Source organism: Microcaecilia unicolor, chromosome 2 (assembly GCF_901765095.1).
Source record: "Microcaecilia unicolor chromosome 2, aMicUni1.1, whole genome shotgun sequence".
Classification (NCBI taxonomy): Eukaryota; Metazoa; Chordata; class Amphibia; order Gymnophiona; family Siphonopidae; genus Microcaecilia; species Microcaecilia unicolor.
Window position 1 is genome coordinate 245,019,167 of NC_044032.1, and position 14,777 is coordinate 245,033,943.

The 14,777-nt window shown below is 41.3% G+C and overlaps 1 protein-coding gene across 2 annotated transcripts in view; it reads right to left on the minus strand.

Moving 5' to 3' along the window:
- CEMIP2 (cell migration inducing hyaluronidase 2) overlaps positions 1–14,777 on the minus strand; it is a 218,879-nt gene that overhangs the window by 25,069 nt on the left and 179,033 nt on the right. For both annotated transcript variants that reach the window (XM_030193858.1, XM_030193859.1), the window contains exon 17: positions 13,458–13,673. In XM_030193858.1, coding sequence (XP_030049718.1) covers positions 13,458–13,673 — 216 coding nt within the window. The remainder of the gene's footprint in view (positions 1–13,457; positions 13,674–14,777) is intronic.

Sequence of the window (14,777 nt, forward strand, 5' to 3'; positions counted from 1 at the left end):
ATGAGCACAGGACAAAAATCAGACGTAATTAATATAATCTCAGTGATATTATACAGTGGGGGAAATAAGTATTTGATCCCTTGCTGATTTTGTAAGTTTGCCCACTGACAAAGACATGAGCAGCCCATAATTGAAGGGTAGGTTATTGGTAACAGTGAGAGATAGCACATCACAAATTAAATCCGGAAAATCACATTGTGGAAAGTATATGAATTTATTTGCATTCTGCAGAGGGAAATAAGTATTTGATCCCCCACCAACCAGTAAGAGATCTGGCCCCTACAGACCAGGTAGATGCTCCAAATCAACTCGTTACCTGCATGACAGACAGCTGTCGGCAATGGTCACCTGTATGAAAGACACCTGTCCACAGACTCAGTGAATCAGTCAGACTCTAACCTCTACAAAATGGCCAAGAGCAAGGAGCTGTCTAAGGATGTCAGGGACAAGATCATACACCTGCACAAGGCTGGAATGGGCTACAAAACCATCAGTAAGACGCTGGGCGAGAAGGAGACAACTGTTGGTGCCATAGTAAGAAAATGGAAGAAGTACAAAATGACTGTCAATCGACAAAGATCTGGGGCTCCACGCAAAATCTCACCTCGTGGGGTATCCTTGATCATGAGGAAGGTTAGAAATCAGCCTACAACTACAAGGGGGGAACTTGTCAATGATCTCAAGGCAGCTGGGACCACTGTCACCACGAAAACCATTGGTAACACATTACGACATAACGGATTGCAATCCTGCAGTGCCCGCAAGGTCCCCCTGCTCCGGAAGGCACATGTGACGGCCCGTCTGAAGTTTGCCAGTGAACACCTGGATGATGCCGAGAGTGATTGGGAGAAGGTGCTGTGGTCAGATGAGACAAAAATTGAGCTCTTTGGCATGAACTCAACTCGCCGTGTTTGGAGGAAGAGAAATGCTGCCTATGACCCAAAGAACACCGTCCCCACTGTCAAGCATGGAGGTGGAAATGTTATGTTTTGGGGGTGTTTCTCTGCTAAGGGCACAGGACTACTTCACCGCATCAATGGGAGAATGGATGGGGCCATGTACCGTACAATTCTGAGTGACAACCTCCTTCCCTCCGCCAGGGCCTTAAAAATGGGTCGTGGCTGGGTCTTCCAGCACGACAATGACCCAAAACATACAGCCAAGGCAACAAAGGAGTGGCTCAGGAAGAAGCACATTAGGGTCATGGAGTGGCCTAGCCAGTCACCAGACCTTAATCCCATTGAAAACTTATGGAGGGAGCTGAAGCTGCGAGTTGCCAAGCGACAGCCCAGAACTCTTAATGATTTAGAGATGATCTGCAAAGAGGAGTGGACCAAAATTCCTCCTGACATGTATGCAAACCTCATCATCAACTACAGAAGACGTCTGACCGCTGTGCTTGCCAACAAGGGTTTTGCCACCAAGTATTAGGTCTTGTTTGCCAGAGGGATTAAATACTTATTTCCCTCTGCAGAATGCAAATAAATTCATATACTTTCCACAATGTGATTGTCCGGATTTAATTTGTGATGTGCTATCTCTCACTGTTACCAATAACCTACCCTTCAATTATGGGCTGCTCATGTCTTTGTCAGTGGGCAAACTTACAAAATCAGCAAGGGATCAAATACTTATTTCCCCCACTGTAATTGTTACATATTTAGTACAAATAATTGTAACCGGAGAGAGAACCTCTAGAGGTTTCACAAGTGACTTGAAATAACATTCTCAGCCTTCTCTTGCTTTGGGAAGCGGGTTAATACTCCGTTTCCTGCTCTAACCTCGACGCTGGGGCCCTGAATGAATTGCAAAGAATGCAAAGGCATAATAGCAATTCCCTGGCTTATTCTTTTAGAGTCTTATGTTTGATAAGTAATTTATAAATCAGCAGGAGAAAATTTTGAGAATTAGTAGCAGCGGAATAAGAAGATATGAAACCAAGGTAGTTTATGATATTTTGCATCTCACAGTAATAAAACAGTTGCTACACTTTCACTGTGCCACCAGTTCTTCAACATGGTTATGGGATGTCCAATCTCAATTACTGTAATACATTATGGTAGTTATTTTACAAGCCCTATTTTTGATTTGCAATAGTAAACAATATTTACATGCACATAATCAATTAAACCCAGAAAACTCCATTTTAGAAAGCCATGATTTACATGTACAAATTGTGAATACGCTCATGTGGCAAGGGAGCATAGCTTGGACATGGTTAGGGCAGGAAGGGTGACAATGTCTATGTGCACCTGGGCACATCTAGGCTTTGGCAAAGTGCCTGCTTTGGGTAGTGCTCTCCAGGAGTGATGAGTTTGGGGGGGGGGGGGGGTTGCCCCCTTAATTTCTCTACTTCCCCTCCCCTAAATGCAATTGTGACAAATGAATGCAGGCTCTTTACTCTGGGCACAGATAGACATATAGGATTCTAAAACAGCAAACATACACATCTATGTTCTGAAATTACCAACATACATGTGTAAGTACTAACACTTAGAAAAGTATGCAGCATATTGCCACCGTTCATGTCTGAGATGTTAAAAACTTTAAAATGGATGTTCCCGCCACATGTGGATAGTATATCCACATCCATTGATGTATGTATTTTAGAAAGGGCTCTACATTGGCAGACCCCTTTCCAAAATACTAACAGAATTGTATATGTCCCAATCTGGATGTTTCAATTCCGATTTGAATGTTCTTAATCTGCCTTCACATCTGGCCAGGTTTCAACTAATTCATAACACAGCAGCCAAAATTATTCCAGGCGGCCACTCCATTGCCGAGTTCTCTACATTGGCTCCCCATTAAATTCAGAATTCAGCTTAAAGCTTCTCTCTATGGCTGTCAGAACTCTTAGGGGCCTGGGTCCCCCTGATCTAAGTAAATACATATAACAATATTTACCTAACGGACCATTAAGATCTCAGCTAGAGATTTGGTTAAAGATTCTTTCAACTACAAAATTAAGATTAATTACAAGGCAGCACTCCAACAGCTTAGAAAGCTTTACCTACTGAATTAAAACTGGAACAAAATTATGTTAAGAGTCATTTACAAATGGTCAGCGTGCACTAACTGCTAGTAAATGATTCCCTTAAATATTTTGAAAAGAACCTGAAAAATTCCTTCTTCAGTCAAAGTAGCAAAGAAGATTAAGCTAGGTACTGGACAATAAAACTCAGATTGCTAGACCTGTTCCCAAATTGTTTCTGCTGTTGTTCCTCCTGGATTTCGTATTTATTCTCATTGGGCAGTCCGCACTAAGTGGTGTGGTCAGCGCTGACCCCAGATATTCAATGCCGGGCCATTTCCGTGACCACCATTGAATATCTAGGGTTATTTGGACAGGCGCTTACTTAACCAGCTAAGGGTCCCTTTTTACTAACTGGCTAAAGATGTAAAGAGCGGTGACAAGACCTTTTTCAGATATATTGGAGAAAGGAGAAAAGATAGGAATGGAATTGCGAGACTAAAAGATAATGAGAATGGTTATGTGGAAAGTGAGGAGGATAAAGCGAATGTGCTAAACAATTACTTCTGTTTGGTGTTCACGGAGGAAAATCCTGGTGAAGGACCGTGGTTGGCTGCTGAAGGAATATTTAGGAATGGAGTGGATACTGCGCCGTTTACGGAAGAAAGAGTTTATAAACAGCTGGAGAATCTGAAGGTGGACAAAGCTTTGGGGCTGGATGAGATACATCCCAGGATACTGAGGGAGCTCGGGGAGGTCCTGGTGGGACCTCTTAAAGATTTATTTAATAGATCTTTAGAGACGGGAGAGGTTCCGCGAGATTGGAGACGAGCGGATGTGGTCCCTCTTCACAAAAGTGGAGATAGGGAAGAAGTGAGAAACTATAGACTGGTAAGTCTCACATTGGTGGTAGGAAAAGTAATGGAGTCACTGCTGAAAGAAAAGGATAGGTAACTTTCTAGAAGATAACGGGTTACAGGACCTGAGGCAACATGGCTTCACCAAAAGAAAATCCTGCCAAACGAATCTCATTGACTTCTTTGACTGGGTGACAAAAGAAATGGATGAAGGCCAGGCGCTAGATGTAATCTACTTGGATTTCAGCAAAGCCTTTGATACAGTCCCCCACAGAAGACTCGTGAATAAGCTGAAAGGGCTGAACTTAGGACCGTAAGTGGTGAACTGGATAGAAAACTGGTTGACCGACAGGTGGCAGAGGATAGTGGTAAATGAAATCCGCTCGGAGGAAAGGATGGTGAGCAGTGGGGTTCCTCAGGGGTCGGTGCCGAGGCCCATTTTGTTTAATATATTTGTGAGAGATATTGCTGAAGGGTTGGAAGGAAAGGTTTGCCTGTTTGCGGATGACACGAAGATAGCCAATAGAGTGGATACCCTGGAGGGAGTAGAAACGATGAGAAGGGATCTCCGAAAGTTAGAAGAATGGTCGAGGGTCTGGCAGTTAAAAGTTAATATGTTTTACTATTACTACCAGTACTCCCTAATGTATCACATCAAGAAGCTTTAATGTGAGACCACATTTCACCATTACGGCGTCTTCAGGGGATTTGTATAGTCCAGACTCTTTACACTGTTCTCATAGTAACATAGTAGATGACGGCAGAAAAAGACCTGCACGGTCCATCTAGTAGATTCAGTTGGGGATAGAAGCGTCAATTTTCTGGATGTACATATTAGTATGCAGCAAGGACAGTACAATACTTCATTATTTAAAAAACCTACTGATCGGAATACATTACTGCATTACACCAGCTGTCATCCAATGGCCTTGAAAAACGGGATACCTGTTGGACAATTCCTGCGAGTTTATGCAGTGATCGAAACATCTTTAAACAACAAGCACATCAAATGATAAACAAATTTAAACAACGTGCATACCCCTCCAAGGTTATAAGAAAAGCACACAAGAGAGCACACAACGCACATAGACAGTAGCTGCTAGCGCCGCAATTAAAAGACAAACACCACCAAAGTATTATTCTATGTGTTCTGCCTTATTCCAATTATGGACAAGAAGTAACAAAGATTATTTACAAACATTGGCCCATTTTGCGTTTACATCCTCAACTTATGAGCAAACCACAGATATCACTTAAAAGAGCCAAAAACGTGGGTGAGCTGCTATCCGTTTTCCGAGTTACAGGGTCTCCAGATGCGACTAATGATGAAGGACATAAACGGTATAAGAATTGCATCTATTGCTCTTATGCTATGGAGAAAAATAATTTAATCAATCCTAAATCTGGTAAGCGATATCACCTACGGGGCCACACAGACTGTAATTCGGCCCAAGTCATATATGGGATACAATGCTCCTGCTCTAAATGGTATATTGGCCAAACCAAGCGCAAAGTTAAGCAGCGCATAGGGGAACATATTAGTAACCTATGGGTCAATAAGAGAGAAGCTCCACTGGTAGAACACTAGGGACAACAGCAGCATTCAATAGCAGACTTAAAATATGTGGTTTTGACCCAGGTGAACTTGCGCTGGGGGGGGGGGGGGGGCCACATATCAGCTGCTTTAGCACACATAGAGCAGAGATTCATTTTTCAATGGGGCACAGTTCAGCCCCAAGGTCTTCACAAAGAAATAGAGTGGTTGCTTTAAGATAAGGGAGTAGCCCTAATTCACACAGCTGGTGGATCAGTATAAAGGCTGAGGTTTAGACAGCAGGTGCCTCTGCTCTGATCACAGGGAGGGACTGGCAGTGATTCAACCTCCTACCGAGGGACAACTGAATCTAGAGAGAACAGTATAAAGAGTCTGGAATATACAAATCCCCTGAAGACGCTGTAATGGTGAAACGTAGTCACACGTTAAAGCTTCTTGATGTGATACATTAGGAGTACTGGTAGTAATAGTAAAACACATTAGTACGTATTGTATAACAGTTTATAGTGATATAGCACCCAAATAGTTAGAGTCAAAATTTAATGCCAAGAAGTGCAGAATGATGCATTTGGGGTGTAGAAACCCAAAAGAGAGATACCGAATAGGAGGGGAGAGATTAGCAAGCTCGACCTCAGGAGAGAGACCTTGGGGTGTTGGTGTCGGAGGATATGAAGGTGAAGAAACAATGTGACAAGGTGACGGCCGTGGCTAGAAGGATGCTAGGCTGCATAGAGAGGGGTATAACCAGCAGAAGAAAGGAGGTGTTGGTGCCCCTCTACAAGTCGTTGGTGAGGCCCCACTTGGAGTATTGAGTTTAGTTTTGGAGGCCATATCTGGCTAAAGATGTAAAAAGACTGGAAGTGGTGCAAAGAAACATGTCACCCAGTTAACATGTGAGGCCTTACCGTTAAGTCAATGGGTGGCAGTAAGGTCTCAGGCAGAAAATGGACGTGTGCCAAGTTTTATTTTGGCGCATGTCCATTTTCGGCAAAAATAAATAAATGAGGCCTTTTTTGCAGGCGCACTGAAAAATGGTTCTGCGTGCGTCCAAAACATGCGCCTACACCAGCGTGCCTTAGTAAAAGGGCCCCTAGAATATTCAGCACTGGCTGGTTAAGTTAATAGCGGGCAAAGATAGGACTACTATTTATGTGGTCAAATTTGCCTGCAAAACTTAGCCGGTCAGTGCTGAATATTGCTGGTTAACTTTCCAGCGCTGAATTAGAATATTCAGTGGAGATAATCAGTTATCTTGTGCTGAATATTTGCAGTTAGGCACCAAAACTCTAATTGGTCAGCGGCCATGTCTGGCCAGTTAAATGGCGTTGAATGTCGGGGGGGGGGGGGGGCTATCTGTTGGTGTTTGCCCCTTCCTTTACTTTCTACTACTGTGGGTGCTTGTGTTGGCTCCTGCAATTTGTCTCATATTACTCTAATTAGCTCATACGTACATCGCCACAATGTGTCCACAAACGAACAGTAAATTAAAATCTTCACAATGAAAGTGATAGCTGGGTTGCAGTGCAGAGTGTAAGCTGGGTTTTATTGTTATTTCAGAACTTGTAATATTGTTATTTAGTGATATTTATATTATATGTGGGACATGAAGAATATAAGTTAGGGTTATAAGAGTGGAGATATGGTGAGTGGATGAGATGGTGTAAGTATTTTAATGCTTGTAGATCATGATTATATATTGAATAAAATTTGAATGAATATTTATACAGTTAATTGAATTCTTTATACATATCAAGGATATCCTGAAAGCCTGACTTGTTTGTGGCCGTCAAGGACAAACTGTGCAGCCCTATCATTATAAATACGAGAGACAATTTGTGTAATTCAGGTCCTGTCTGTTACAGGTACCTTGTAAAATAACATATTTAATGGTTCTAACCAATTCTGTGCTGTTTTTGCTATCAATGTATTAAAGAAACTGATATTCTTGAGCAGAATAAAAACACAGAAATGGGGGCTGCAGGTTTTCTCCTGCAAAATTTCCTACATCAGATGTTTTTAACTCTGTTCTCGAATACCCTTGAGCCAGTCAGGTTTTCATGCTATTCACGTTGAATATACATGAGATAAATTTGCATGCAGAACAGCCTATGTAGGAAAATGAATCTATTACACATTCCCGAAGACTCTGGAGTCACCCCAGGAAAAGATCTTGGAGTCATTGTGGACAATACATTGAAGTTCTTAGATCGGGGGGGGGGGGGGGGGGAGAAAGAGTACACAATAAGATAAATAGAATGTTAGAAATTATTACAAAGGAATAGAGAATAAAATGAATACCATAATGCCTCTGCCTTGATCCATGGTGCGACCACACCTTGGGTACTGTGCACAGCACTGGTTTCCTCATCTCAAAAAAGACTTAGCAGAACTAGAAAAGCTACTGAGAAGAGCAACAAAAACAAATGGATGGGATGAAACAGCTTCCCTATGAATAAAGATGAAACAGTTCAGGGACCTTTAGCTCGGAGAAGTGGTGGTTGAAAGGAGATATGAAAGAAGTCTAGAAATATGAGTATAGAGGAACAGGTAAATAGGAATGTTTGTTTGCCCTTTCAAAAAACACCAAGACTAGGGAACTCTCCATGAAGCTAATGAGTAGTATTTTCAGAACTAACTGGAAAAATATGTGTTCCCTCAAAACAAAGTTAAGCTGTGGAATTTGCTACCAGAAGATGAGGGGAAAGCAGTTAACGTAATGGGGTCTGAAAAGGGTTTAGACAAGATCTAATATAAGACTTGTTTAACATAACATTTTAATGTCTATTCCGCTAAAGTCAATATAAGTTCCACATGGATCACAATAAAACATCAACTAGAACAATACTGGTGAATAACGAATTCAGGGGGTCTTTTACAAAGCGTCGGTAAACCCAATGCAGATATCCCTAACAGGAGGATATCTTAATAACAACTGGTCTTGGAGTCAGTGAGACCGACAATAAGAAGGCTGAAAAAATAAACGAACTATTGGTCCTGGGTTGCTACCTTGTAAAATAACAAACATAATACAGGCTATTTTAAAAGTAACACGTGTTTTTAACGGCGGTCGATGCAAATGCTGTATGTGTTTAGTAACACTTGCAAACTAAGCCACAGTACTGTTTTTAGATTATGATAGAAATCAGCAGACAGTAAATGCTGATACGCCCATAGGAATATAATGGGCATCTCAATGTTTACTGCCAACTGATTCCTCCCGCAAGCTAAAAATGCTTCCACGGCTTTAAAAGATCCCCTTACCATTACTAAACACCTATAGGATTTGTATTGAAAAGTCAAATGGCCTGCCATGTTTTGAATGAAACTGCAATTTTTTTAGCAGGTTAACATTCAAGCCAATACAATAGTCTAAATGAGGTTGTATCAACATTTGAACCAGGTAAGCAAAGTGATGTTTGTGAAAATACAGTCTAACAAGCCGGAGTTGTCTCATTCAAAAGGAAGTCTTTTTCCTACGGTGGGCAACTTGAGATTCAAAAAGTAAGAGAATAATCTAAAACAATATCTAAAACCTTTGAGCTTTTCTCAATTCCGGATGGTAAAAGGATTGCTGTTGGAACCTGAATATAAGGATTTCTAAACCATAAGTTCATAGTTTTGGTAAATGCTACCAAACTATCAGCAGCCCAACTTTGAAGCTTATTAATGCAAGATGATAGTCTATTAAATGTGTCATTAAAAGTAGAACATACTGGAACAAGCATAAAGATATAATCAGCAAACAAGAAAAGACATTAATCCTGGAGCAATTTAATTGAGCCAAGCAAACTCATAAGAACATTAAGCATCGTCGGGCACACCACACTTTGGCTGCCAGTTAAGAGAAAGTATCCTATTTTTTCTGACCTCTATATGTTCTGTTAAATAGACATTCTTTAAACTAGTTTAATACAGGCCCAGCCAGCCCAAAATCATTCAGCCTATTCAATAGCAACAAATGGTCCACTGAGTCGATGGCTGGAGCAGTATAATCTGCTGAAGTAATCTTTAATCTCAGTGACTAAGGAAAGCAGTAAAGTCTCAGTGCTATGCTGGGGTCGGAACCCAAACTGTGAAGGATGTAAAGAAGAGAATTTATCCAAGTATTGAGCTGTTTGCTTATGAGCGTTTCACAAAGTTTAGGAAGGAAAATATCTGCAACAGGCCTAAATTAGCAGTAGATGAAAGATCAAGACATTGCGCCGTAGGTATAGGCGTCAGAACGATTTGCCCCATATTCACCAGTAGACAGCCAAGAACTAAAAGAGAATTAAAAAATGAAATTATCCACCTAATAAGAGGTAATGTAAGATGTGAAGATAAATTTGATCGCCATCCATCCAACATAATGACGAGAAAGGTGTGGAACAAGAAACTGGACTTCTGCAGCAGTAATGGGATCAAATGAACTCCAAAGTTGATCAGCCACTACCGCTATATTACAGTCAGCTAGAAACCCAGATTGAGTATTGTGTGGCAACTGTTCTCCCAGAATATCAGTACGAACACTTTCAATCTTGCTTTGAAAAAAATCAGCTAGCATTTGTGTATTTGGTTGAACAGATAAAACAAGATCAGTTGAAGGAGAAGGTGAAGTCAATTTTTGGACTAACTGAAATACATTTTTTAGTGCTTTAATAACTTCAAACTCCTTTGAATAGCCAAGTAAATGACAGCAGATAAAGACCAGCATGGCCCATCTAATCTGCCTTGAAAGGAAGCCAAGTTATACCCCTTTGTCTTTAGGGTTTTAAATGACTCCTGGTACAGTTTATCCCCCTCTAGGCCTTCTTTCCCCTTTAAAGTGTAAATGTTCTTTAAGTGTTACTGCCAGTAAAAATGCTCTATACCTTTATTCCAACTTCATGCCACATAGGGATTCCCTGTGTATATCCCACACTGTTTTGAATTCTGTCACTCTCCCTCCCATTTCCCACAGAAGAGCATTCCAGGCATCCATCACCCTCTCTATGAAAAAGTTATTTCCTGATACTGCTTTTCAGTTTCCTCTGTAGCAGCTTCAGCTTAATTTCATATCCTCTAGGTCTACAGCCTTCCCCATTTTTGGCAAAGGTATGTTTGTTCATTAATATCCCCAAAGCGATTTGGGAGAGTCTTCAGTTGTCTCTGGATAACAACAACAAGGAACGGAGCTCTGTTTGGGATCCCAATAGATACGTGTGACCTGGTCTGATCACTGGCAGGCTGATGCCCTTCCGTCTGACCCTGTATGACATGCCGTATGTTGTTATCCTGAAAAACTAAGCAGTTAGGGAGTACTCCAGAACAAGGTTGAAAAACCTCTGCCATGCTTTATTGCAGAAAGTGGGAAGGTGTTATCTGGCTGCAGGGACAACGTGAAAACAGAGAGAGGAAATCCTGAAATTCAGCACTGGACGATATCCAAAATTGACTATTTCACTGATTTCCATACATTACTGAAGTTTTATGTTTACAACGTCTCCTTTCCAACTTCAGTCTTAAAATGCTCTTTGAAAATCAAGCTAGGATTTGGATTTTTAGAGTTATTATTCCCCTTTTTCAAATCCAAGCTAAAAGGTACACAAGGAGACGTATTTTCAAAGCGCTTAAACTTACGAAGTTACACAATAACTTATGGAACTTTGTAAGTCTAAGTGCTTTGAAAATACGCCTCAAGGTATTCCTCTGACCAAGCAGAGTCATGATCTAAATTGCAACTGAAGCAACTTGCCCAAGGTTAGGATAAGTGGCAATGACTGATGTGGGATTTTAGACTCCCCATTGTCTTACAGCCCTCAGGTTAATTATCTGTGGAAGAAAACATTGTTTTAAGCCGAAACAGTTGCGGCCGAGACGTTCATTTTTTTACTTGGAAGGCATTTTCACTCCTAGTCCAGTTGATATTGCCCCCTAGATAAAATTATCATGTATTTTATCTAGGGCTGTGTTCTAAGTATCGTAAAAAAACATCAACTAATTCAGAAAACTGCTCTGAGATTAATTTTTAGGGTAAAACAAATTCAGTAATGTCTCAGAGTTTATGGTAAAGCTGCACTGGCTTCTAGCAGCTGAATGTACATTGTTTAAGGCACTTTGTTTATTGTTTCAAATTATTTATGGCTCTGCTTCTCAATTAATAACAGACATGGTTTCCAACACACTGTTTGATCATTCTCCCCAACTGCACAATCAGATTATTCTCTGTACCCTTTCTTTTAGAAAAACACATTTTCTGAGAATAGTTAATACTATTTTTCTGTTATTAATATCCCGGAATGGAACTCTCACATTAGCTATCTGAATATATTTTTGATCGGCGTTAATTATTACTCTGACTCTAATATTTGTTGGTATGCTTTGTTGCTATATTTATGTAACTTTGGGGTCTTTTTACAAAGGCATCCTAGCGTTTTTAGCATGCGCTAAAAATAAACGTGTGCTAAATGCTAGAGATGTCCATATATTCCTATGTCAAATTGACAGGACCTGACAGTACTGGTGTGGCGGCCATTTTGTATATTTGCAAGAGCAGAGATTGAATTGCAAACCTCTACCCTGATGAAGAATCACGAAACCTGGACATGTTGGCACAGGTTTGACTCGAGAATTGCTGCCAAAGTTAAGTACTACTAGTTATAGTTCAGAATAGCTATAAATTAGATGCATTTTGGAATATGAATGGTGGATATTGCATGAAAAATAGTTGTGAAAAAAAAAATTGAAAATAATCGGGTAGATCTATGAGGATGTACACAGCGCCATAATTGTATGGGACGCTGTGCCCAAATGGGAAATGCTGTTGAGTAGTCTGATGATCCCCGGTGTCTTCAAAAAATAAAAAAACACTTCAAATAAAATGTTATAAAATGTATGAAGTAGATTGGAAGATATGAAGATGAAGGCAGTAGAACGAGAGGACATGAAATGAGATTGAAGGGGGGCAGACTCAAGAAAAATGTCAGGAAGTATTTTTTCACGGAGAGAGTAGTGGATGCTTGGAATGCCCTCCCGCGGGAGGTGGTGGAAACGAAAATGGTAATGGAATTCAAACATGCGTGGGATAAACATAAAGGAATCCTGCTCAGAAGGAATGGATCCTAAGGAGCTTAGACGAGATTGGGTGGCAAAGCCAGTGGCGGGAGACGGAGATGGTGCTGGGCAGACTTATACGGTCTGTGCCAGAGCCGATGGTGGGAGGCGGGACTGGTGGTTTGGAGGCGGGGATAGTGCTGGGCAGACTTATACGGTCTGTGCCAGAACCGGTGGTGGGAGGCGGGGCTGGTGGTTGGGAGGCGGGGATAGTGCTGGGCAGACTTATACGGTCTGTGCCCGGAAAAGGACAGGTACAAATCAAGGTAAGGTATACACAAAAAGTAGCACATGTGAGTTTATCTTGTTGGGCAGACTGGATGGACTGCGCAGGTCTTTTTCTGCCGTCATCTACTATGTTACTATATGTTGGAAGTTTGGGACAGTAATTAAACACATATATTCCTATGGGCATCTCTAGTGCTTAGCACACACTAAAAACACTAGTGCACCTTTGTCAAAGGACTGCTTTGTGCCTTTTTCTTCTGCTGTACACCACGCTGAATCCTAGTTTCAGGAAAACTGTGGTTAAAAGTATCCCATTAACATCGACAATGAACCCTGATGACCTTGGTTCATAACCCAATTCTCTAACCACTAAGCTACTCCTTATATTAAAAAGGATACTATAGTCTTTTACTATCCATGACAATCATCTTAAGCTGTACACATGAAGAATCTCGGAGAGAAAAACAAGCTTCACCTGAGCCAACAACAGATAAAATACAAAATAACACTGGACTAAGATCTGTTCACTGTCTGCATGCCAAACTGCAGCATTTCTTATAACAAGGTGAGCTGCATGGAAGGCATAGAAGAGACAGAATAGACAGTGGGAGATTGCTAGTGAACGCCAGGTTTCTGCCGCTGCCTTGAACGGACATGATGCAGACTGCACACAGAAACTGAGGGCTTTCTAGAGCTCTGTGCTTTGGACGGCTACATTGATCTGCAGAAGGGTAGAAATCTAACAGGCTCCCCCTTTACGAACTGCTCTAACCTGTGCGTAGGTACCACTGCACACCACTCCATTCCACTTGGTGACGTTGATGCAGTTGGGGTGTCTGATCAGGTAGTTATCAATTCGAGCCACGTAAGTGTCCTTGAATTCTGTTACAGACCCATCCACATCATGGAAGATGGAGTTTTTATCACCATCTAGTTCACTTTCTTCAAACCAGGGGCCAGGCTTTCCAAAGAACACCCTCAGAGAAATCTGGTGGAAAAAGAAAAGGAAATCAAGGTGCTTTAGAAACACACACGCAGAGGTGAGCCGAGCAGCCAAATATAAGATATACACACAATGATATCTTAGACAAACACAGCCTCGCACCATGTCATTGTGTGTTAAACAATTGCGTGAACACTGGGAGGGCTGAATCAACCACAGCCCAGCCCCATGAGGCTGTACCAGAAAAGTTTTATACACTGAAAGTGCATGATACAAAATTTGCCACTGTACACTTATATAGAGAGTAATCCTACAGATACATTCATACTTGTCTCGAGAAGGCATTCCTGGAAATAGAGCTGGACATGATTGGCAAGATGCAAAGTATATATATCTAACCTGGTAGGTGTATACATGACTTTATGCCAGCTGGTTACAAATAGAAACAGCGACTTCCGAAGGGAAACATACACATACTTTCCTTGTCTAAAGCCTCTGCTTTTTCAGAAAATATTGCCCACATCTACTTATCTGGCCAATTCTAAAATTAGCTCCTAAATTAAATGGTATGGTTTTATACAAAATTCAGTACTTTACAGGGTCTATAAACGGCAATCCAAATTCTGTGTCGAAAAGAAAGAAATTGAGGCTGAACGGTATTCTATAATGGGCGTTCTGGGATCGGTGCCCTTTACAGAATAGCGGGTAGCATCAGGATTCGCACTGAACTTTGGGCGCAAGGAGTTACACCAGCTAAAACCAGGTGTAAATCCCGGCACACAAGTTGGGCACGGATCCCCCGAATTCTATAACACTGTACACATTTTAAGGGAACGCACCTGGCTCACCCATGCTCGTCCCATGGCCACACCCCCTTTGCAGATCCATGCGTAAATGCACATTATTCTATAAATGGGTGCGTGTGTGTGTTTTTGCATGGATCTGCCGCTTCTGCCCTGTTTCAGTACCTTGCATCCATTAGAACGCTTTTTTGCACTGAAAGTTCAGCACGGCAGGAACAACTAATGTTCAGCGCCTTAGATATAATTTCCCAATCTCTATTTAAAATCAGTTTCAGTGCACTACAGAGGAAATTAAATGGCAACTCCCTGTATGTGCAGCTTCACAGTAGACTCAAGCACTTTTTGT